The sequence below is a fragment of the Oncorhynchus mykiss genome, chromosome 30 (genome assembly GCF_013265735.2).
Source record: "Oncorhynchus mykiss isolate Arlee chromosome 30, USDA_OmykA_1.1, whole genome shotgun sequence".
Classification (NCBI taxonomy): Eukaryota; Metazoa; Chordata; class Actinopteri; order Salmoniformes; family Salmonidae; genus Oncorhynchus; species Oncorhynchus mykiss.
In genome coordinates, this window is record NC_050570.1 from 24,034,079 (window position 1) to 24,060,536 (window position 26,458).

Consider the following 26,458-nt stretch of genomic DNA (forward strand, 5'->3'; position numbering starts at 1 on the left):
CATTTTGTGAGTTAGAGTAGGATGTATACCAGTTCATTGGATGGGAGAGATTAAATATTGATTAAAAGCTACATTTGTAACTTGCAGGTCCACATCAAAGGCACGCACTACAAAAAGAGAGAAAGAGAACATGTTTGCATTAATTTTGGAGCTGGGAAATAATGCCTAATTCTGCTGACGTACTGTTTGAGAGGAGAGGAGGGCTTAGGGTTGAGGGATGTTGATGGCAGAGCTGAGCAACGCACTGCAGTCCTCTCTTTCATCCCCGCCGCATGGTATTACGGCACTTTGAAATTGAAATGATTTGAAAATAGAATACGGTGGAAAATTAGCCCGTTTGCTGTCCCGCTGTTACCGGGGTCTCTTTGAACATCAATCTTTCCCAATCATCCATTGCCTTGCTGAGGCCTGGTCTCGGAGGCACGCTCCGTTCTCCGTGTCATGTTGGGGTCCTGGGCTATACCCCTGATGAACCATGGCTGTCCCTCTCCTGTCAGAGTACAACACATCTGGAGTCTTAGAGCATCCAGCTAGTATAACACCATAACGTTTTGTTTTTGAAGCAGGTGCATTGGTCACCTGCAGGTTGGATTTGGCCTTTAGTAAAGGGCCATGGTGTGGTGCTAGTGAGTGGGGAAGTTTACAGGTGTCAGGATGTAGGTAGATTTTAGCTGTATGAAGATGAGCTGCCTGAATCACTCTCAGCATCAACTGAAACTGGAATAAGAAAGTGAGAGAAAAAGAGAGAGATAAGCAGACAGACTGTATTTGTCACATGCACCAAATACAATAGGTTACTTACAAGCCCCCAAAAAGATGAGACACAGTGGGGGAGAGACAGAGCAATGCAAACTGTCAAAGTAACTGTTACTGGAAGTTAAGTCGAATCCCTCAGAATCTCCTTATAGCTGTGTCATCAAAGGTCCAATTTAAGAGTAAAGGAACCAAACCAATTTCAGCAGGCTGCATCCCTGGCAATGACAGAATACATAAGCAGATCATGCAAAAAGTTAGACTCATGAAGGTTGTTTTATTGAGGGGTATTAGATCGGTTTTTAGTTAATTCCTTGTTTGGTCTTTGTATCCAAGGCGGATTTCACATGCTAAACCTTAGGGCGACATCTAACTCAACCACAGCCATCTCCACACTTGATTTTCTCATGTCCTTTTGATCCATCAAAGTGATTTGGGATAGAAATGAAGCATTCTTCATAGTGAGGGGATGCAAAAAATCTGCACCAAAAAGACGTTGCCTGACTTGCTACCGTATCAAATAGAGTAGCCTTAGAATAGCCTTAGTAGGCCTGGAGGAGAAAGGCATTGACAGGACTGTGTATGTAGACTGGGTTATGAGCGAGAGAACATACGGTAGATTGATAAGAAATAACTATTTCTGCAGAGTGGGACATAATAATCAATGAGAATAGGAACATGTGAAGCATCGATAAGAAATCATCATTATCATATTTCCAATACTACATCTAGTGACTCCAGTACAATTAGCACCATCTGCATCTGCACTTTTAATTGGATCAATATTTTGCTCTGCTGGGTAATTGGTCATACTCTATCTAACTGGTCCTGGTGCTTACGAAGGGAGATGCCACTCTTCATGATCAAATGATCAAGTTCTGAAAGGTTCTGCGCAGACCGGCTTGGCCAATAGCATAGCTACTTGCTCCATCAAATGATTGATATTTCTGTGTGCTCCTTGCAGCGGGGTGGGGGGCTGAATTGCTGACCCTCTCCCCTGTCAACTTCCCCTCAATAGGAAGGGTGCTCATTACTAGGTGTGTCATTTTCTATGTCCCTGTTATCATTTTGACAGCTCCTAATGAACCACCCCCTCCTTACACACACACACACACACACACACGCACACGCGCACGCGCACACGCACACACACACACACACACACACACACACACACACACACACACACACACACACACACACACACACACACACACACACACACACACACACACACACACCGATGTTACCTGCCTTTAGATCCTGTCAGTGGCTGGCTCTAATGAGCACCAGCACCTTCACAATCCAAAGGCGCTGTGACATTTGGGTCCCCAGGTCCTCTCTGCTCTCCCCAAGGGGGGTTTCCAAGAAAATAACCTATCTTTTTGCTGGAATTCACTACTGATATTTGAAACCCAGCATCATAACCTTTTTCGTTGGGTCCAGAGACCCTTGTTGACAGTCATTAGAATGTCAGCCGTGTTACGGGAATCAAATATTTATGAGACTCCTGTTGTTACCATTTGTGACTGATGTTACACAGTATTACACAGTGAGCAGTACGTGTGGAGAATAATAATCTATATAAAAGTATACTTATGAATCGTGGTTCATTAGGGGAGAAAACACAGAAGCAAATTCATATAACATCATGAAATATTCATGCTGGCAAGGTTACAAATGATTTTTGAAGAAAGAAATGATGATTGATGGCAGGTCTAACACTGTGCCTATACAGTATCCTACTTAGATTATCTCACTAGCAGCTGCATGGAAGAAAGCAAACAGAAAAGAAAGAGAGTAAAATGGTTTATTCATGTTGATTCCTGATGATTCCTGTTGATTCCTGATACAACTGCTTTGTACTGTATATGACAGGCCAGGATGTAAAATAAGTCCCCTCTAGATGCATCTTGGTCAATTCTGTGACAATTGGTCAACAAAGGAGAAAGCATACAAGCTCCATCCTTTCCCCCTCATACTGTGTCACACATTTTAATATAGTATGTCTCCCCTCTACGAGGGTAGCTGATGCTCTCGCTCTCCCTGTCAGACGTGACCAGTAGTAGGATCTCACATTTTTGTTACATGTGCCGAATACAACAAGTGTCGACTTTACGGTGAAATGCTTACTTACAAGCCCTTAACCAACAGTGCAGTTCAAGAAGAAGAAAATGCGTAGTAAGACAGTAGGACAGCCAGAGTGCTGGGTTGGAACTGAGGGAAAATCAGGGCGGTTGCCGAGACTTTTAGTTCAATATGGTCTGGTTGGTTGCCTTGGGCTCGATGTGTTAGCCTACATGTGTGAGAAGCCTTGTCAAAGGCAGGCAGACAGCTGAGAGGGTCATCTGTTGTACTGGATGTATACTCTGCGACACATCACGAAGTGTTAGCCAGAGGATGTTTTTCTTCTGCAGAGCACATGGTAGTCACATGGTCTGCCCTGCCTGTCTGTAAGCCTATAGTTTGAATACAGAGCACTGGAGAGCTGGCTTAACGATAGTTTAGTAGCTGGCTTAACGATAAGTGCAAGTTGAGGTTACTGTACTGTTTTAGAAAGTTAACGCAGTCAAATCATCACCAGCCGTACAACAGAGAATTTGTCTGGGAGCTGTGTTATTGTTTCTGCTTTGAGAGTGTGAATAAGTCAGTCAGGTCTGTCTGTCTGTCTGTCTGTCTGTCTGTCTGTCTGTCTGTCTGTCTGTCTGTCTATATCTGTCTGTATATGAAAGATAGGTTCTTGTGTATTCTGCTCATGATCAACATGTTATGGCACCACCTGCATTGAATGAAATATTTCAGCATATATATTTCAACCTAGACACATTCAGTAATTTATCAAGGGATGGGAAATATTTATACATACATACGTTTTATAACCAGTACTGTATCAGAGGTCCGTGCATAATCCCCAGATTTATTAACTTTTGTATGTTATAGACTGAGAGCCTATTGTTTTAATGGTCAAATCTATGATTGATTGAGTTGGTTTGTTTCCATTTGATAGGTCTAAGATCCTTGACGAATGTGTCGTAATGTGCACAATGTGAGATAGATTGAGCTCTAAGCATTAATTACCTCATCTGGCTGGAGCCTCGGGGTTCATAGTCTATTAAAGTGTTAAGGGCGCTAGGATCCCTGGAGTCGGCCGCCCGCTGCACGCTGCACTGGCCCACCTGTTTTCCTGCATTACAGAGTGCTCGAGCATGAAGTTGTACTTTGTCATTCAGAGATGAACACAAATCAATATCGTCAGAAAGAGGGATATGGAAATTAATTTAGAAAGGGTGTGTAAGAGCTATGCTACAGTAATAAATCAATCTACCATCTGACTGGGAGACAGCATCACTGGTAAGACAGGCAGAGAGTGGGGAGGGGGGGACAGAGACAGCAACACAGGCAGACAGGTTACCAGTCAAACAGATGGAAAGGCAGAGGAAAGAAAGGAAGAGAGAGGTAGACAGAGGTCAAGGGACAGAGAGAGACAATAAAGACCGGGAAAGACAGAAAATCAGAGAGCCTCTCTAATCAGTGCAGTGGAGCCAGGTGTGACACACAAGTGTTGAGGTCCTCTAGTTCTCCAAGGGGGTCAGAACGGGTTGAGAGGTCATTGTGTGGGGCCTGCCCCTCAGTCACTTGGAGTTTAGTAGTGACATGTGATGCTGACAGCATGCTGTCATGCTTAGGGTTGCAATTTCTGGGAACTTTTAATACATTCCCAGGTTTTTCCTGAAATCCCGGTTGGAGGATTTCTGGAAATACAGGGAATTTATTGAAATTGCTGTCCTGACTGATATAATCCAACCATCCCCTCAGTTAGGGGACATGTCACAGTCATGTCACAGGACACTGCAGGACACTGCTCCAGCATCTCAATTCAGTTACCATACAGGCTTTATTTTGGTAACTGTTTCCTTTTTTGCTATCTATTTCACAAAGTCAATCTCATCAACCCTGCTGGGTGAAACGTGATGTTAACGTCAAATGCTTTTCTTCTCCAGAATGCTGCTAGAAATTAAAGTGTTGTCATGCTATTCCCTCTCGAGTTATGTTCTGGCTACAAGACGTGAAAAATACGTGTCTGGACTATTTTTATAGAATGAAATAGAAAACAGAGCATTTCGATTCCCCCCCCTCTCATCCCTGCCTCGCATTACTTCCCTTTTTTTTTGATCTGCTGTGCTGTATGGTCATGTTGGAGCATGATCATAGGCAGAATGAGTTTGAGTGGTGTGTGTGTGAAGGCTTCTTTCATTAGCCATACTGTCTCTCACTCTTGCCTCTGCTGCTCTCTGCTTACACATGCTTGACCCTAATGTAGGCTTGCATGTGTCTAGACTACAGCTTTGTCAACCTTGTAGTGTGTGTGTGTGTGTGTGTGTGTGCACGCGTGTGCCCGTCTGTCTCTCTGTGTGCCTGTCTGTCTGTTTGTCCATCTGTGTCGTGTTTGTATTACAGTCCATTACTGTGGATTATGTGCTGTTTCTCTCTAAATGAATCCTGTCTTGGTTTACTCTGCTGCAGTCTCTGACCTATTCCCTGTTATATAATGGAACCTATAAGAGACAATGAAGCAAATTAACCTCTGTGTGTGTTTGGAATGACTTCATCTACTTGGCACTGTGATCCTGCACTGTGTGATCTGCTGTGATCCTGCACTGTGTGATCTGCTGTGATCCTGCACTGTGTGATCTGCTGTGATCCTGCACTGTGTGATCTGCTGTGATCCTGCACTGTGTGACCTGCTGTGATCCTGCACAGTGTGACCTGCTGTGATCCTGCACTGTGTGATCTGCTGTGATCCTGCACTGTGTGATCTGCTGTGATCCTGCACTGTGTGATCTGCTGTGATCCTGCACTGTGTGATCTGCTGTGATCCTGCATTGTGTGATCTGCTGTGATCCTGCACTGTGTGACCTGCTGTGATCCTGCACTGTGTGATCTGCTGTGATCCTGCACTGTGTGATCTGCTGTGATCCTGCACTGTGTGATCTGCTGTGATCCTGCAATGTGTGATCTGCTGTGATCCTGCACTGTGTGATCTGCTGTGATCCTGCACTGTGTGATCTGCTATGATCCTACAATGTGTGATCTGCTGTGATCCTGCAATGACATTACTTAATTTAGCTTCTATTTTGCATATGTCCTCTCTCCTTCAAAAGGCTGAGATTGTTTTATATATGTTGAGTCCACTTGTGATTCAATCTTGGGTATTCTCTTTTAGCACATTCAATCTCCATGAAAATTCGCAGACGTGGGCTACTTATTGGAACTTAATTTTACAAGACACCCCCAAAAATGTCCTTACATGTTGAGTCAAAATGATGCAGAGGATATGGTCATTGGCTTCTTAGGAGTAATCAAGAACAGTTAATTATATGATTGTCAATTTACTTGAAAAATTGTGATAGAGGGGTGATAATGACATGAGGTAAAGCTTTGTTCCGAAAATACACTTTCTGTTTTACTGAAACGGACTTATCTTACATTCTTGAATCTTTTTGTAAGAAACAGTCCTATTTTGAAAACCTTTCTTGTACAGGACTTGAACAAAAGTCATACTACCAAGCTCCACAAATGTGTATCATATTGTTTGCATTCTTCTCTTTCAGTCTGATTTTTCACAGAGAAAATCACTTAAGATGTATTTTTCTTTAGAGCATTTATAAGGTTTGTGTGTTCTTGTATTCTCTGTTTCCTCCATCTTCTCCATTCTTGATCCTAGGTCCCCTTACAAAGAAACACAATGATGATTTAGGTGATAATGACGGGGTGGAGGATGAAGGTATTTTTTGATGCCAAACTGATTTGCATGACAAGGAACTCTCCAATTTTTCTTCTTTGTTTTTCTTACATTTCTTGTCCTTTTTTTCTTTTTTTATTGAAGATTTTTTTCCTTCGTCATTTTTGCTGGATTTGTTTTGTCTTTTTTGCTTGATGTTTTAAGAGTATGTTTAATGTCTCCCGTCATTCCAGAGTACTTCATCGTTAATAATCTAACGTAGGTTTTTGCTTGAATTCTTTTTATTGATTTTTCCGTTTTTTTTTTTTAACATGTTGCATCCCACCTAAAAGAGACTATTAACCCTTCAATCAAATCTTAATACATTTTTGCATGATTTTTTAAAGCTCTCCTCTTTTTTCAAAAATAAAAGATACCATTGCAACCCTGGGGAATTGGATACCCCGATCAATACTAACAAAAGTCACCTTCAGTTGTGTTATAAAAAAAAAAGTTTCCTATGCAACATGTATGGATGTTCCTGGATTGTTATGGGCAATGACTTGCAACATGTTGATCACAAAGTTCCTTCTTAATGAGGCCTCTTCATCACTATTTTACACACATTCAAGTACATTATGGCACAGTGATAGAAGCCTTGTGATCAAGGCCACAATTTGAAATTGACAAATATAAAAGGGGTTCCCTCACTGAAAAGTAATAAACAGGAGAAAGTACTCTAATAACCACAAATTAATTTATTCAAAGAGAAAGTGAGGGAGTGAGAAAGGGATCTTCCTACTTAATGACAGAACACAGTCTTTATAATGTACATCTCCTGTATAATCTGGTGAAATAAACACCAATTACAGAAAACTAAACGAGAAATGCAACAGCTATCTTTGATCTGCAGCAACTTGCGATTTGCTGAGTACACACATCAAAAGATTAAAGAAGGCACAAATATACAGTGAAATCCCAGCAAGCCTCTCAAGTAGCCTATTCACTTGATAAATAATCCAGGGCATATGAATAATCCTCTCTGAGACAGAAGACAATATGTTGTGAAAACCAACGCACTGAGATCTGTCAATTAAGTTTTCCAAGGACCAATCGGCTTGCTGTCTCACTGATAGTGCTCTTTCAACGTGTAACCTATAGCCACAACAGAGATATGAAGTCAAACAAAAACAACACCGGCCATGCAACCTCTCCATGTCATGGAATGTAAGAGTTGCAGTTCTTTGTAGCTGCCGATACACCCGTGGATTTGTAATGGCTGGAAGCTTTGGTCCTCCGGAGGATTATTACAGGGACATTCTCTTTATATCTTGTCTGCAAGGTCATACAGATATTACGTGGGTGGCATTGCAGTGCAGTGCTTCTGCAGCTTGTCTTCTGTTATGTGAGCATCTTTATAGGAATGCACCTGTCCTCACTTACGCTGTACCTTGTCTCCATTTACCTCCAGCTAGGACGAGTCTAGCACACCATGGTGTTCACGTAGCATGCATGAAAGAAGCCTGTGATTAGTAGGCCCAGTTTAGACCAAATTGCCATTGAATCTCAAAAGCCAGTGAAACGGATGCCAGTGTGCTACTAACAGTATAGTTTCCACCACCCCTTCTAAACTTGCCACACAGCGAGCGACCCTAGCCGTTGAGCTGAGCCCAACTGCGGATCCGTGGCTTGACGGCACCAGTGAAACAGACGTCAGTGTGCTGCTAACAGTATAGCTTATTCTACTGTCCCTGCCCTTATACCGGGTTCGAACCAGTGATCCTCTGCTCGCAGACACACGTGACCACCCTCCTTGACAACGTACCAACTGTTTGAGCTATTGAAAAATATCTTCATTCAATAGCTCCAACTGCGACATTTCAAGCTAGCTGTGGAGTGAGCTTCCTGTACGTTCTTAACTGCGTTACACCAGCACACATAATTCCCTGGCTTCTATTCCTCATTTATGGAGGTTTACAATTCTTGGACCTTGGTCAGAGAAGCCTGGAATCCCTCCAAAGAAATGTGAATGTACACTTGCTTTTTTTGCCACTCACAAAGCTGAAGTGAACAAAAGAACAAACAGCATAAAGGACAGTGAATGACATGCATTATGTAATGGAAATCCTGACAGACAGTACTCTACACACCATGGCCATAACCCTCTGTGGCCAGATGTGTGTCACTTTAATCTGCTGCTGGCACCCGCACAAGAGACAGAGAGGGGCGACACAGTTACTGTAAGAATCTCTCTCATGCACACATGTATGCATGCACTTACACAGACAGACACACAATCTTTCCAGTTAGTCTTAATTTCTAGTTTTATTTTACAGATTTAGTAAATTGCCTTGCTGTTCTGTTTGTAACTATCTAGAGAGATCAGGTATTACTCTCCTGTCTCAATGAATCACTAGTTTACACACTTGCATGAATACAGCTGCTATTAAAATCAAATCAAATCATATTCTGCGATTTAAAGTAATTAATCAATGTGAATGGAAGATGTTAGGATTCTGATGTGCAATTTCAGAAAATAATCAAGATATTTCCTTCGGAGCTCTCTTTCTCTCCTTGTCTCCCTCTCTTTTCTCCCACTAACTTGTGTTTTTGCGCACACACACACACTCTCCAGCTGCTCAGTCCTAATCAATAATATAGGAGTTATGGTGCATTGCCTACTGAGGAAGAGAAGATGAGAGTTGCCCTGGTCTTTCCTTCCTTCTCTACTCCTCTGTAGGAGCCTTCACTTTCACTGGAAATGTGAGTGAGAGAGAGAGAGAGAGAGAGAGAGAGAGAGAGAGAGAGAGAGAGAGAGAGAGAGAGAGAGAGAGAGAGAGAGAGAGAGAGAGAACAAGAAAGAGAGAGTGGGAGGAAGAAAATCAACTAAAAGAACAGAGAGAGGGCCTGGATTCTGCAAATACGGCCTCATTTTTTTGCCGTAAAAGAAGGCTTTTTGGAAAATTCTATTATTTTATTTTGTTACTATTTAATTACTTTCCTCAGCACTGAGACCTCTTGCAAGTGAGTCCCCCAACACCAAACATCAATGAGATATTGAACATGTATGTGGACATTTTGCACTCAAGATGAAAAGCCTTTCTGCTTTTATGAAAGATGAAAGTAATCGGAAGCCATTTTTTTGTATCCCTATCCCCCATTTAATTCGAACCCAGTGCCCAATCTAGATGTCCTCCTTTGTAAAGACTCTGGACAGCATCAGTTGAGCTGAAATCATTATGCGAAGTTCAGTAAGCATAACACATTGTTAAAGGGAAAAACGTTGGATGTCTGAAATGTAATTAAAAACTTTTCTTCAAGAATGTTTGTGAAAACATTTAGGTTCAATCTGTTTTATTTGATTAAAACTAGATTTTTGTGCCGCATAAATTGAAATGTCAATTTGAATCTCTGCTCTTCTTTAATGCTGACAGTTTATTGGCCCTCCAAAAATTAAAAACAGCCCATAAAATTTCCTGAAACTAAAAAATATGATTAATTTTCAATTTTCAATCACCAGGAACATGTCATACTTGTCACGTAGAAAATGAACTATCTGACGTGCAAACCAGAAATAGTCTCAAAGCAAAGTCAATGTGCCACAAATTATGAGAAAAGCAAAGCGTCCACAATTCAGATTGCATCTCCAGCTGTCGGCTTTAATTTGTCCTTTAATAATTTCCTTCCCCTTCTTGCAGACATCCGTGAAAGCGGCAGCCCTAAGCCTGTGATGGTATTCATCCATGGGGGATCCTACATGGAGGGCACTGGGAATATGTTTGACGGCAGCATCTTGGCAAGTTACGGCAATGTTATCGTCATCACAGTGAACTATCGGCTTGGAGTATTAGGTAAGGTTTCTCAGCTTTTGTCCTTATCACTAATCCTCCAATACTAGCTACCTATAGACAAACAGTACAGTAGGAGTCAACACTTGGGGACACAGAGTGAAACAAAGGTGCCATGGTTTCACCTTCAATTAGATTATGCTGTCATTTGTTTTCATGAATATCATTATTGTCCCTTCATGTGGTGATTTACAGTGCCTTCAGAAAGTATTCACACCCCTTGACTTTTTAATATTTTCTTGTTACAGCCTGAATTTTAAATGGATTAAAACACTTCTAAAAGTCTCAGGAACACATTGACTAACAAATTCATAAATGACAGAAAAGACAGTCAAAAGGAGATTTTTGGGACAGAAAACGACCTACATACTTACATTTGTTTGTATGGGTTACCTTCAGACGAGTCCCGTGACACTTGTGGGGGTCGCAGAGTAATATGGGGGAAAAAACACTGTGTTCGTGAGAGTCTCCCCTTTCCATAGACTGGTCATAATAGTTGGACGCCAAACCGTTCGGACGCCACATGTGTTTTCAGAGAAGACAGATTTTTTGGATGTCTCATGGTCTGACAAATGCTGTAGCTCCACCACCTTCCTCCGCAGACGCAGCAGGCCGACGTAGGCGGATGCAAAGGATTGAGACGCAGCCCATGCAAATCTCTAGTTTATACTGACGGATTTTGATGGGGATTTTGTATTATGTTCCTTAGATTGACGCACAGGTGTCACTGGCCTACCCACAAAACCCCATAATGTCCAAGTGGAATTATGTTTAAGAAATGTTTACAAATTAATTGAAATGTCTTGAGTCAATAAGTATTCAACCCCTTTGTTATGGCAAGCCTAAATAAGTTCAGGAGTAAAAATGTGCTTAGAAGTCGCATAATAAGTTGCATGGACTCACTCTGTGTGCAATAATAGTGTTTTACATGATTTTTTAATGACCTCATCTCTATACCCCACACAGAAAGGTCCCTCAGTCGAGCAGGGAATTTCAAATACAGATGGGTAAAAATGTAAAAAGCAGACATTAAATATCCCTTTGAGCATGGAGAAGTTATCAATTACACTTTGGATGGTGTATCAATTCACCCTGTCGCTACAAAGATACAGGCGTCCTTCGTAAATCAGTTGCCAGAGAGGAAGGAAACGGCTGTGATAGGAGAAAACTGAGGATGAATCAACAACATTGTAGTTACTCCACAATACTAACATAAATGACAAAGTGAAGAGAAGGAAGTCTGTACAGGATAAAAAGAAAGAGAATAGACCTAAGCACAGACAAAATCTCAGAAGAAAACCTGGTTTAGTCTGCTTTCCAACAGACACTGGAACACAAATTCACCTTTCAGCAGAACAATAACCTAAATCACAAGGCCTAATCTACACTGGAGTCGCTTACCAAGATGACATGTTTCTGAGAGACCTTGTTACAGTTTTGACTTAAATCGGCTTAAAAATATATGGCAAGACTTGAAAATGGATGTTTAGCAATGATCAACATCCAATTTGACAGAGCTTGAAGAATTTTGGAAAGAATAATGTGGAAATTTTGTACAATCCAGGTGTGCAAAGCTCTTAGAGACTTACCCAGAAAGACTAACAGTTGTAATATCTGCCGAAGGTGATTCTAACATGTATTGACCCAGGGGTGTGAATACTTATGTAAGTTACATATTTCTGTATTTGATTTTCAATACATTTGCAAAAAATTCTAAAAACATGTTTTCACTTTGTCATTATTATTGTGTGTAGATGGGTGAGAGAAAAATTCAGGCTGAAACAAAAAAGTCAAGGGGTACGAATACATTCTGAAGGTACTGCACTCTTTCTAAGTAACATCAAGGCTTATGAGCACACAATTGTGGCAAAATCCTTTTGTCACACACGCCAGCAGCAATGTGTCAAAGGAAACCTAGCTTGAAGGCAGAAGATTGAATATTGTAGTAAATATGGTGGATTATGGTAACCATTAATACTTTATGTCCCGCCCCCAGCATGAGCCACAGAATTTGTCCCCATCAAACGACAATTTCCAAATAGATTTCTCTCCATAACTAGTCTTTATTTGTGCAATTTATGAATATTAGAAAACATGGTGTGTCAGATTGAACACCACCTGAACTAGCAACGTAGATGATTGGGAATTTAAAAACATTAGGCCTACCTGATTCCTCTGGACTGGTTTCATATTGGGATTGTTCATCTGAAGTTCTAAAAGCTACCAGTTCTGGCGATGATCAGGTAAGTGGCGTGTCTGTGTTTTCATTATCTCTGCTTCTCCTGTCAAGCTGTGGCTTGGTGCTAGAGGTAAATTGGGAGCATATTTAATCAGATGTATCTTTTAGCATCACAAAGAGTCTTGTTGACATTTTCCTCAGTGTTTCTATTTACTCCTGTGGCGGTGGGGTAAGCGGATCAAACCACTCAGCTCTGCTGAATGAGATGAGAGCAGGGAAATGTTACAGGACTAAGCAGATGCTCTCATGTGTGACAAGAGCCTGCTCTCAGTTTGTCTGACCAGCCAATCAAGGGCCTGTCTAACAAGGCCCAGAAGTGCCTCGGCCTCTGTGGCCCTTTTGTTGTGAGGACTATGTATAAATCTACTGTAGGAAGTAACAGAGAGGCTCTGTCATTGTGGCCCCTTCACCTTATGTCTGTGTGTAGGAGCTGAGGACAGGCTATTTAACCTACTCCTCCTAATAAACCAGAAAATTAGAGGAGAGTAGAAAAGAGGACTGGAGAGAACGAGAGAAAGGGAGAGCGACAAAATAGAAAGAAAGAGAGAGACGGTCAGACTGAGAAATAGAGAGAATGCTCGTGGTGCTTTTCTCCCCCATTAATGATCTAGCCAACATTATTGCACTTGTTGGGTTCCTGGTCAGTCTTTATGACACATTTGATACCTGAGGATTTGTTTTTCTTTGCCAGGCGAGGTACACAGAGCCATTAGGAGACCTAAACATGCAGAGCAGCTGACGTGAGCAGTATTTATCTGTTTGGGCGTAGCACGGGGTGGATTTGGCCAGGGGTCGCTCCCTGCTCGTCTGCCTGCCTGTATGTATGTAGATGTGTCAGGCTTTGTAGGATGCCGTAATGGAATGTAATGCACTCTTCTATCAGCGTGTCATTATCAGAATTGTTCTGAATTGTTCATCTTGGCCTCCTATGTAAATCCACAGTCTGGCTGAGCTTCAACTCACATAAGACCTATTTAAAACACAGTGTTGGCATGAACCTTCTCTGGTCCAATCCGTCTTCTAGCACATTGTTTCTTAACCCTGGTCTTCGAGTACCCCCAACAGTACACATTTGTATTGTAACCCTGATTCAACTTGTCAACTGATCATCAAGCCCTCAATGAGTTGAATGAGGTGCGTTTGTCAAGGGCTACAACAAAGCTGTGTACTGTTGGGGGTACTGGAGGACCAGGGTTGGGAAACACTGCTGTATCATCCTTTGAATCCCATCTATACAAAAGAACATGTGATTTGTAGAAGCTCGCAAATATGACCTTTAGTAGTGTAAGCCAATGCTAATAAAAGCAGTCCCTCAAGGATTTTGCAGGGATTTTCTTGTGATATTTGCAAGCATAAATGCTTGATTTTGCTGCGGAAATTCTGACATTTCGCAATGATTGTTTTGCAAAAATACGCTGACGAGGAAAAAGGTTTATTGGCATTATTGGTTGAAATTTGCTACCCCTCTTTTTGTACTGTGGTAATGGGTCAATTATATGCAATAATGTTGCTATGATTTGACTGTTTTATGCGGAAATCGTGCCGGGATTGATCAAATTTGCAAGCCCTCGCATAATATGCAGGGAATTGTTGATTTTAGAAAATGTGATTGCAGAATCCTGCAGGGACTGGGTAATAAAGGAGTTAATAACATCATGGTGTTTTTTATTGTGCTTTGTGACTCATCTGGCCTTGAAAGCATCTGCTGATCTCCCAGCAGTCGGTAAAGCAGCAGAGGAAAGTGATTGGCCACTGCTGTCTGGGCATTAGCCAGGTAAACAGCCCAGGTTCCACTGCTCCTCCCATGCTAGGCCTGCAGCACGCTGTGTCAGCGTGATAGTGCACCAGGCAGGGCTCTGGGAGCAGATGCAGCCAGCGTGGGTTTAATTGTGTCTGAGTTGTTTGCGCGCAGCCAGCCAGGCTCTCCCCATTGTTTACCCTTTCAACAATCTTTACCGTTGCCTTTTGTTCTGCCTGAAATAATTGGGTCGGCAGTTTTTTCATTAATCATTGCATTTGGCCTGCAATGTGTTGAGGATTATTATTTTTCATGCTTATTAATTTCTTCACCCTGAAATAAATACCCCAGATAGTCTGTTTCATTAGTCTGTGTTTCTTTCCTGTCTGTTGCTTCACGCTCGCCCGCCTCATGTGTTAGCTGCTGGCTCCAGTCTCTGACCCTGGGGTTGCCTAAGGATCTTCAAGAGGAACATGGAAAGTGTCAGACCCCGTTCTATGAGCAAATGGTCTTGGGAGATGCTTAATTTGAGTATGTTTATTCATTTCTTAACAAACACTTAGCGGTTCTTCTTGATTGCCATTTCTTTACAAATACTACATGTACTGTATACAGTGTCTTGTATCTTAAGCAGTGTTCAATAAGTGGCTATTGTATACTTAAGCAATAAGGCCAGAGGAAGTTTGGTAGTTTGGTATATATATATATATATATATATATATATATATATATACATATATATATATATATATATATATATACACAACAACCCCCTGAGGTGCCGTATTGCTATTAGAAACTGATTCCCAATGTAATTAGAGCAGTAAAAATACATGTTTTGCCATACCCCTGGTATACGGTCTGATATATCAATGCTGTCAGCCAATCAGCATTCAGGGCTCAAACCACCTAGTTTATAATATTATATAGCATGTCCACTGGCACTTTTATTCAATAGAGTCAACAGAGAGCACAGTCGATAAATAACCTACCCATCTGATCTGGTCACAAAAGGTCATCTGTATTCAGTTGTGGTCTGGGAATTGTCCCCAGGTGACTTGATGTTTTCGTGGAGAAAGAGAAAGGCTGTGGCGGAAGGATGCTGGTATGTGCCACCAGCAGGGCTGCGAGGCCTGTGGCCTCAAGGTCTGCCTGAGGGAGACATAGTCAGAACCAAGATGGAGGCTTTAGTCCACTCAGGATGTGATGCTTCCTCATAAACAGGGATGACACACAGGGATGAGTGTGGCTTTGTTCCTCTTGTTCACTCCACTGCTGTAATCCTCTCTGGATCTCACCGGGCCTGCTGTTAGTATTGGTCGGATTTCACTGGGAGGTTATCTGACTGAAAGCTCCCAGCTAACTGTCCTGCCCCCCTCCTACCTTTATATACTGTATCTGGACGGCTGGGGAAAATTGCATTGTGGCTCCATCTCATGTGAAGCTCCTGCAATTTATCTCCAAAGCTCCTGGAGTTATCTGGGCGTTGGCCTCAGGGGTTTCTGTCAAGCTGACCACCCTCATTCAGCCCCACCGTGGCATTCATTTTGCTTGCAGATAGGAGATACTGGGAGCTGACAGATAGGGGGCACCAACAGATGGATGGATGCGGACTGACACATCCATCTTTGCCACAGCGGAGGGATTAGCTTGCCTGGCTCCTTGGCATTTCTGTGGAAACCAACTGCCTGTGCAGATGAAGAAGGTGCTTGCTAGGTTGGGCAGGGGCAGCACGGTGTGAGGCTGCTGTCTGTGCCCCGGGAAATCAGATAGACATGTTTAACACCTTGGAAACGAGGCGTTGGAGGATAAAAGCGGGTGAAACTTTGTAGCTCAAGGGGGCACGCTGTTCACATGTACACATGTAGCGGGGGAACGGGAGAGCAAACCTATTCACGTGCCCGCGTCAGGGGTTTTTATAGACACTAACAATCCTCACTAGCCTTAATCCCTCCTCAACATTTGATCCAGTGTATTTTGCAGATGAATAATTCATGCCTCCTGCTGTAATTTGACACAGCCCAGCGGTGTCTTTCTCTTTGTCATAGCAAATCTATTTTATTCTGCCTCGCTTAAATAAACCACACTCCTGTCAACTCTTGGCTCGAGGAGAAGTGTCTGTCTGCCCCGCTGCCATGGCCCTGGATGCTGATTGGTTGGCTGGGTGCTGTAACTTGTGCCATATTTTTAGAGGTCAGAGAATTTCTGTCTTTCGGTGGCAAGAGAGAGGGCTGCTACTGATGAGGGTCAGCATTTTCCAATCGACCCTCACAGCAGATGGTAAGTGGAGATGAAGAATATCTGACATTTGCCGTGTTGTAATCATGCCATGATGCTCTCCCCCTGCTCATGAAATGGACACTTATCTGAGAAGATGCTCAGAGGAGGCTTAGGCAGGCTAGCATCTAACAGTTTGTTTGTAATCTCATGAGTCTGGGTCACATCACATTCCCTCCGGCTTGTGTCAGTCTTATGAATCTTATGCATTACCTAACCTGTTGATAAACTGAGGTACTTTTTAACCTTTGGGCGTAAAGATCCTTGAAAAGGCAGGTGCGATTCTGTGCTTGTAACCAGTCCTTAGTCTCGTCTCGACTATACCCTGAGTTCATAAACAGAGACTTAGAATGAGACTGGAGTAAGCTCACAGAGCTGGAGAAATATTGGTCCGAGGATTTTTCTTTAGCCTCAGCCCCGACGTGTCTGTGCTCTAACTCTTTTTCTTGACTCTGCTGGCCTTGATTATTGAGGATTAAGATTGCCAGACGGTGCAGAAACTCGCAGCAATTTATCTTGGGCCTGGCAACCTGCAGGCATCCAGCCCCACACCCCATAGATTCATTTATTGGTGGGTTTTAACAGAGATCCACCACTGTAAATTGTCCACAAATGCGGTTAGTTAGAGCTGAAACAGCGTCCCAGAAGATGTATATCTTCGACCACAAGCCTGAGGCTGGTGCTGGAGCTAGCGTAGCGGCTTACTGTGGTTTGGTTTAACCTGCTATGCTTCAGCCACTGTGGACAAAAGACTGTCATGTCCTCTACAATTGCCCACACTTTCCTAAGGACAGGAGCTCAAGGTGATAGAATAATGGTTGTTGATCTCAACATGAGACTTTCTTAGAGAGAATACATCTTAGTTTATGGTGATATCAATGATGATTATTACGATGAGACTTGATTAGTTCTCACTAGCAGACAACAGACATCCAGACATCCATTCACTGGGGTTTACAATGCCATTTTTCTTACTTTTATCTTCATTTACAGTAATTTCCTGCAACCATATTTTGACTGCAGTCTTTTAGTAATATCGTGTTTGAGTTTAATGCATCTGCCATTGTCTTTCTAACTAGTCTAATGTCATTTCAAATCTCCCTATCCCCTTGAAGGTCACTCGTCTTTTTCCCTGGGACACAGCGTTTTTGATTCTTTCCTTGTGGAAAAACCAACACAATTTGGATGATTAAAGGAGAAAGAATCCAGCTCTCTAACCACGTCGCGTGAACAGTGAGACATGCCAAGTTTTCTCCTCATGCCAAATGGTGTAAACCAGAGTGCCCGGGTAGACCACAGGCTGTATATCTCATTTCAGAGGAGAGAACATAGAGAGCAGCTGGATTTACCTGTAAACATTTTAACCGCAGTTTATTTCATCCTGCTGATTCTAATTACTGGAATAATCATTAATAGGAACATTGAACCATTGATATTAATCTTGGTAATTAGTATTAATTTTGTCTCTCAAACACAACTAGGAAGCAACACAGTGGTGCATGCATACAGATGTAGGATCGTAATTTGAGCCTGTTTGCTACAGCAGGAAAATAATCCTGCAGCAACAGGAAATGTGAATTATGTGGAATATAAATAATGGAAACCTTTTTTGTAATGGTTGATACATTTTTCGTTAGGGCAATCAAGTATAACATTTTAAAGTGGAAATTACAAACTTTAGAAGCCTTTTGAATAAACTTGAATAAACTGCAAGTTTGCATTTCCTGCAAATTATCATCTACAAAAGAGTGATCAAATTAAGATCCTACATCTCTATCAACATCTACCTTCATTACCTTGGTTATATCTCTCTCGTTCTTGTTCTTTATTCTCTCTCTTTCTTTCTCGCTCGCTCTCCCTCTCTCTTTCTCTCTTGCTTTGTCTCTCTCCATCAATTTTTCTTTGCCTTTTCTGCCCCTCTCTGGAACATGGAACCCCTGGAGGGAGCATTTGGGCTATGTTTTTGTATGAATATACTGTGTGGGTTTTTCTCTCTCTCTCTCCCTATCTGTCTGTCTGTTCCAATATCGTGCATAAACATTCCACATTCTCATTTTCTATACACTACACATATCTCTTACTGCCATAATTTAGGTTTGATGGATGAGCATGAGGGAGATTGGTTGTACCACGGTCTGCCTGTGTATGTGAGAGCCCATGGCGCTGTGGTTTAACTCAGACATGGCGGCGGGCAGTCATCGATAGGGTACCCTCTCATACGGCCCATCCCAGACAGAAGGCATCGATTTAGCACGTTCTGTCTGCTGTTCTCCAATCTGTGTGTTCTCTGTGGCTGCCATTGACAGAACAGACAGCGTTCTCCTCTCTATGCCTGGCCCTGCACGCGTGTGCACAGAGGAATCTGTGGGGACTGCAGACTGGGCTGGATAGTGAGGAAGCGGAGGTGGTGGAGAGATGTTGGGGTGGGGTTATGGGGTGCTGGCCCATTGTGCCATGCTGCAGCTCCAGGGTTGTGATGAAGAGGGGGTAGGCGTATTTATAAGCGCTGTACTTGCAGATTCATAACATGTTCCCAGGGATCTGTGAGCTGGCCGGGATTCCGGTTCGAGGGGGGTCTGGATGAAGATTTGAAAACCGAGAGGGTGCTTTACAGTTCTCCAGCGATGTGCGCTAACATATGTTTGCTAACACCCCTCTGTAACGCAGTGGCGTGCCGTGGGCCTGGGGCCTGGGCCTTCAGTGAGGTCCTACACAGTCCCCCCCGAATTAATCCACCTCTTATTACCATCATTATGATGCCATGGCTCTAGACACTATACATTTAGACAGAAACGTAGTATAACCAGGCGTTGCGTCACCTTGAAATTGACATTTTTATTCAGAGAATTGCAGGGGAAGAGTACAATACAGTACAGTTCAACTAATAGGCAAGAACATAGTCAAGTGCAAAATAGTTATATTAATATTCTCCTTCTATCCATTTCTGGTCCACAAACTTTTAGCTTTAAGTCCCCCCCCCAAAAATACAGTGTGTTCACTAAACAGCGCATTGTCGCACCCAAAGCAGTTTCACCGTGATGATAAAGACACATTCACTGAAAATAAAAGAAACAAAACAAATAATTTGCAACATAGGCTATTTGCCATTTTATTTTGTTAATATATAGGCTATTTAATATTAACGAAATAAAATGCAAAACATACATACACATTTAATAAAAAATAAAATGCATTGTATGCCTACTCACCAAAGACTGATTATTTGAACACAAAATCCTTCCTCCTTTCTTTCCTCAAGAAGACTTCAATGACTCTGTTGTACAGTCTATCTGTGCGTTTTAGTTCCACCAATAAGTCCTTTTCTATCGACATGGAGGCTAATGCTGAAAGCCGAGTCTGTCCAGTAGCATTTCTGGAATACGTTTTGATTCGCTTTAAGGCCGAGAATGACCGCTCGACAGAAGCCATGGACACAGGGATGGTCACTGTCACACATGCCAATGTGTAAAGTTGCCCCATGTCCTCATTCAGAATTTTCTGCTTAAGGAAATCAAGGAGATCAGAGGGACTTTTCCCTTCAAAATCAGTCATAGCACACATTACAGTCAGTTCTGTTTTTAGCTTGGATAGGTCGAACAGTGTTCCGTGACTCTCTGTTAAGCTGGAGAAGGCTGTTTGCAAGATTTTTTTCCAGTAGGTCTGAAAGTGCTGGGGGTCCAGGAGGGAGAGAAACATACATTTTTCGTGGTCTTGAAACCTGTTTCGTATCTGGCAAAGAATGTTGTCCAGAATATTGCTGTGGAGTTGTTGATAGCATGTGCGAGGGTCTCCTTGTGCTGGGCCTCTGCGTGCGCTGGGTGAACTTGAGATGCGCGCTGTGTCATCGTAGATTTGACTGAACCTGCGCCTCTCTCGCTCAATTGTGTCACAAAACTCGTTCACCCTTGTCAGGCAGAATTGTACATCCAAAGTTTGTTTCTGTAGAATTCCAAAAAGCTCATCCGAATAAATACAATTCCCATTGAATGTTTCAAGCAAAAAACAAAACACAAAATCATCCAAACGTGCATTAAATCCATCAGCCATAAGCACAGTATCCCCGTCATGGTCATCATAATGTTCCAGTAAGTGGTTAAACAGCTCCTTTAGGGCAACTCTCTTTTCAAAGACTGCATTGACCAATCTAGATGTATATTGCCACTTCGTTGGTGCAACCTTAGGAAGACGACGCTTGCAGATGTCATCCAGCAGTTGCGTGCGCTTAGGGGATCGTGAGAAAAATGCTGCAAGGCCATTGAGGTTGGCAAAGAAGACCTTGCATTCTTTAAGCTTTGAGGCTCCTTGAGTCAGTACTAAATTTAGTCGATGTGCATAGCAGTGAATGAATAAGGCCATCGGTGCCCTCTCCTTAACTTTAGCCTGCACCCGATTGAGTCCAGATGCCATGACTGCTGCGCCATCAAAACACTGTGCCACAACTTTATCCAGACTACATTCATTTTCCTCCAAGAAACGGAAAATAAAAGCGGCAATGTCATCAGCTCGCTTGCCGCTTGTCACATCTTCAAATCGGATAAATCGCTCCTTGACTCCTGTGTCCGTCACATAACGCAGGACGAGTGAGAGCTGTGCTGCATTTCCCACATCTGTTGTTTCGTCCACCATTTTTAGCAACAAAGGGAGCTTTTTTAATCTCCATTTTGATCTCTTCTCCCATCACTTCAGCAATAGCATAAATTAGGTCATTTTGTATTTTGCCTGTCCCAATGAACACTTTGTTAGTGGACAGGTGGTATTGTAAATCTGTGTTGCTTTCAGAAAGAAAAGAAAGAAGCTCCATGTAGTTCCCTTTGTTTGTGGAGTCAGCACTTTCATCGTGTCCCCTAAATGAAAGTTCCTGTTTACCCAAAAACATGACACAATCAATGAGTCTTTTCAATATTTCCCTATTTTTCTTCACCTTTTCATTTTGCAGCTCCGTTGCCCTGCGCGCTTGTTCGTTGAGCTGTAGATCCACTCGGGTGTCCCCAAAAGTTTTCAAAAGCAGCATTGCTTGTAAGTGCCCAGTCGTACTTTGGTGTCTCGTTGCTGCCTTGGTTAGACAACTCAAGAATGCAAAGCCAGTGTGGCTCCAAACACCAAATCCATCACTTGCAAATAATAGGCATTCCCAGCAGTACAGTTTGCAGTGCTTCTCGGAGCCTGTGAGCCATTGATAGCGCTCGTATTTGGAACTTTGAAAGTGGCGAATGAACCCCTTTCCCGCCTGTGACAGGCTTTGTAGCGTCGGTGTCGGGCGACCTCTCCTTACAATGTCTAACTTTTCTTGAAAAACTCTAAAGCTGATTGGTTGACACTAAATTTTCATTTCAATTCACTTTAAGCTACAAGCGCCCGCACTGTAGATTCTGAAGGCCTGGGGGCAGATGTTAGACCCCTGGAAACACATGATGGCTGAATATGATTGGATAAAAGATCTAACATAAAGACCAGCCCTCCAAATCTCAACCTGGGGCTGGAAGCAGTGCAACCAAGAGGAAAGCTATGAAATGAAGAGTATAACTCTTACTCTGGGGAATAATTTAATACATATTTGTGGGAAAATATGTTTAAAAAATATATATATTCTGATGATGTTTAGGCCAGCAGAGAAGGCCTTGCTGGCCCTGACGGCCCACCACTGCTGTAACGGCTTCTGACATAGGAGAGGGCTTTCCCGTCTGGGCCAATGCTGCTCACTCCAATAAGATTTCTTCCCCATAGTGATGCATGCATAAGCTAGGAAGATATTTCTAGTTTACCTATAGTACACACCATGTACATCTTTCCCTTTACCAAAGCAGCACAGATTACTAGTGGAGGAAGATTGCCTGGTGTGTGTACAGACTGTTTGTGCAGTGTGTTGGTATTTTTTAAGGAGAAGAGAGTGTGTCTAGTGAGGCGGTGACACAAGGTATTTGTGCAGGCAGACGGTAGTGAGTTCCCTGTCTCATAGACTGATAACCGGCTCTGCTCCAGACATTGTGGAGATGGCGATGGGCTAGACAGACAGACAAACAGCAGGCTGCTATGGACATTTAGAGTGGGAGCCCTACATACTGTACACCTATGCTTTACTCAGTGGCAGTGGTTTCTGGTGTTTGTGTATTTGTCAGTATGTGGAAATACGACATGTGTTTCAGTATGTGAGAGAGTGTGTCTGCATGTGTACATTTGTGTGTGTGCACATGTGCATGCGCACGTGTGTGTGTGTGTGTGTGTGTGTGTGTGTGTGTGTGTGTGTGTGTGTGTGTGTGTGTGTGTGTGTGTGTGTGTGTACCTGTGGTGAATCCAATGCCAGGGGCCTGGAGGAGGGACAGATGTTGAGTGGTCTCCAAAAGCCCTCGCCAGGCCACTTCCCTGCACAGGGAGACAGCACAACGCTCCCGGCCAACAGCATCCCTCAATGCTGGCAAAAAGAAGAATCTCACATTTAGCTGGAAACTATACTCATGCCGGCTGGTTTGTTGGCATAGATTGTTTTCACAGGTTGCTGCGAGGTTTTCTAAACCATACATATTCACTTAGGGGCTGAAAATGAGATGTTTTCTTTTCTTTACGAATGCAAACTAGTTTTAAGTCATTGGTGTGATGGAATGAGCATTAAAATTTCAGGTTGACCATCTGTAGGTAAGGTACTGGTTTGGATGTATCCTGGCATTGAAGAGCTATATCTCCTGCAGCACTGCCAATGGCTCTGCACTCTCTCTGACTCATGACAGCCACCTGGAAGATTGGATGTAAAAGTTATTTTGTTGCTGTTTGATGCATTTGAGGAAATATTTGATTATAGTTTGTTTCCACCACTGTCACTGCTCTGATGTTCTGTCACACCAATGAACTCTGTTTGTAGGATTTAGGAGTGCTATAGCAAAAATACATTACTAGAGGCAGACTGTGTGTCTGTGTCTGTGCCTGTATATGTGGGTGACAGTTACTAGCAGCTGCCACGGTTGGTCCCTTAGTCGAACAGACAGTACTGAGTGGGATGTTTATCACAGTGATTCATACTCTTTAACGCGTTACAAATGATGAGTTGTATTAATCACACTAATCCAATTACCTGTAACTTTACCATATGTCTCTGTGTTTAATGTCATGAGGCAAATCCACCCGCCGCTGGCAAGTTAATTGGCTTTTATCCTCAGAAGGCTCATAAGTCATCTGTTCACTTAAATCAGGAGGTTTTAGTCACCAGATTTACTCTGCTTGTTCACCGTCCCTGTTTTCACAAGCTATTGCTGAATGCACGGCTATGTCCACCAGTGGAGGCTGCTGAGGGGAGGACGGCTCATAACAACGGCTGAAATGGAGTGAATGGAATGGAATGGTATCAAACAAATGAAAAGCAAAAAAAAAACATGTTTGATACCATTCCATTCACTCCATTCCGGACATTATTATGAGCCGTCCTCCCCTCGGCAGCCTCCACTGGTGTCCTCATGTTTTCTAACTTCTCTACCAATGTAAATCAGTTGTAAATGTTGAGAATTAGAAATAGAACCATTAAAACTCCTAACACAGCTCCCAGTTCTTACAAAAAGAGCTCCCAGTGGGTTAGATGGTGCCGACTTGTTTTTTTCATCCACTTTACACAGTAGGTGTCAGTCACAGCTTCCTAGACAAAACATCACCAGCTCTCACCTGTGGTATGGCTGCAGACAGTTTAGCTATAGTATTCCATGAAAAACTGCCTAGCCTCTGGTCCTGCTGTCCTGCTGCTCCTCACATCCACTGCTCTATCAGTTCCCTATAGCCACCATGCAGGGGACAGACAGACAGACTGACTGACGGACAGACTCAATGGAAAGGCCATGATGGTAGCTAGTATAGCTCTTATGACATTACCACGGATACAGTGAATGAACTAAGGAGTGACCTAATGCTGTGCCTGTCAAGTGCCAGATTCAGGCAATGATTGATTTTATACCTACATCTGGATTTGGAGGGGAATTGTTACACCATGGTACAAAAGAGACCGTTACACTGGATGGTTGCGTGCAATATGATTATGAAACTAGACACCATTGTTGTCAAGTTTCCATTGTATGTTGTTTAATGTGTGAACAGTTGTGTTAAATAAATTCTGTCTTGAGACGTATTGGTGAGAATTAGCATAAATCAATAGAAAAACAATTAGGATGGGGTTAGAGCTAACAGATTATTCCTGATGTGGAAGGACAATGCATTTCATCATTTATTTGCATCGTTAAAACTAAGACAGAGAAGACGGAGCCATATGCATATACCACAACACGGTAAATAGCTTTTCAATGAGCAGAAAATGTATTCCAGTCTGGGACGTTCCAGGACCTCAGCAGCATTGCAATAATAACATGGCAGAGGGAGGCATCAAGCAGTCTCCCTCAACCCTATATTCCTTTCCTCTCCTTTTCTTCCTCTCCTCTCATTTGCTCCTTTCACATCACTCGTAGGTCGTTTTTTTTAAATGCAATTTTGTCCATTCAAATTTAACAGTGAAAGATTGTCAGTTGGTATTGAAAACAATAATATGGATATTTAAATAGATGACTGGCTTTCAATTTCATCTCCTTGTCACATATGTACCATGCTTTACTGCCGGCCTGTCACAAAAGGACCAAAAAAGCGTGAAGCATGTTTTTCCACCGCTAATGCATATTAGTCAGAGACGTAATTCAAGCGCCTGTCTCATCAGCGGTTTTAACACTATATATTAGCCTCTTAACCAGGAACAGTAGCTTGGAGACTCCTCCCAGGCTTTTAACTTTTCATTTTTGAAGAAATACTCCTGTAGAATGTATGCACCAGTCAATGTAAAGTATACACTTCCAGGTCATCATGGCATAGTATCAGACACAGTTCCAAAATGTGTTCACTGTGAGCAATAAATGGGATTAGTCGATGAGCAGGCATATTTCTGATGAGATCATTGTCGGGCTGTGGTTCTCATGGTCAATCTGAAGGATTAGGATGGCACAGAAAAGAGTATTTGGACGGATTAAAACAGACAGTTTGTGGGAAGAGAGCAGTCTGGCTGTTTCCTTTTTCCAAGAAATTGCACAAAATGTTAAAACACAGAGAAAAGAAATACACAGAATTGTGTCAGAAGGCTTTTATATTGAACATCTGAGGCCTGGAAGACATTGATAAAACCTAATGAATCTCTCGTTTTGGTGTTTCATGCATATGCCACCTAAGATATGGATGTTGAGCAGGGGTAAATGCATCATGAGTGCATAGCTAATTGAAATCATGGTTTTCACTGTCGTGTTCCAGCAGAATCTGTTTAGCACAATTCTCTGCGCTGCCTGGTGCTCACAGCATGCTCCGTCTTGAGAAGGTGATATAAGGTGAGATGTGCTGCAATTATTCCCAAATAGATAGAATTTCACACCCATAATTTTCTGGGAATAGGGGGCATGATCAACATTTTGTTGCTTCATTAATACATAGATGTCACCCTCATTTGAGCCCGCTGTGTGCGTGACTAACACCAGACATCATTAGTCATAACCAATATTAAGGTACATCCAATTTTCATACCTCCCACCATGTGAAGGCAACGCCAGCCCAAGTGGCCATTGATCCCCCGAACTGGATGACAAGCACCAACACAACGAGCACACCCCAGCTAGCACATAACGTTCTGAGAACCATATGTTTCTTAGAGCTTGGTGAGAGCGTGGTTGTCCTATGGTTATTTTGCAAACAATCTTCCCACAGCTTTCTGGGAATGGTGCAAGACCCGATGAACTTAGCCTTAAGATGCTTTTGGGAAATGGGGCCAAAGTTTATTTGCTTGGCTTTGGAACATTCTCAGCTCATTTAAGGATCTTGAAAACAAACATAATTTTCATTACTTTAACAGAATGTTCCCCAACTGTTTTGACATTGGGCAT

General features: G+C 42.5%; 1 protein-coding gene across 3 annotated transcripts in view; it reads left to right on the plus strand.

Moving 5' to 3' along the window:
* The window catches only part of LOC110521588 (neuroligin-1), a 338,049-nt gene that overhangs the window by 138,885 nt on the left and 172,706 nt on the right, over positions 1–26,458 (plus strand). For 2 of the 3 annotated variants that reach the window (XM_036968746.1, XM_036968744.1), the window contains exons 3-4: positions 6,479–6,538; positions 10,174–10,326. In XM_036968746.1, the coding sequence (XP_036824641.1) occupies positions 6,479–6,538; positions 10,174–10,326 (213 nt within the window). The remainder of the gene's footprint in view (positions 1–6,478; positions 6,539–10,173; positions 10,327–26,458) is intronic. The other variant, XM_021599245.2, reaches the window with a different exon arrangement.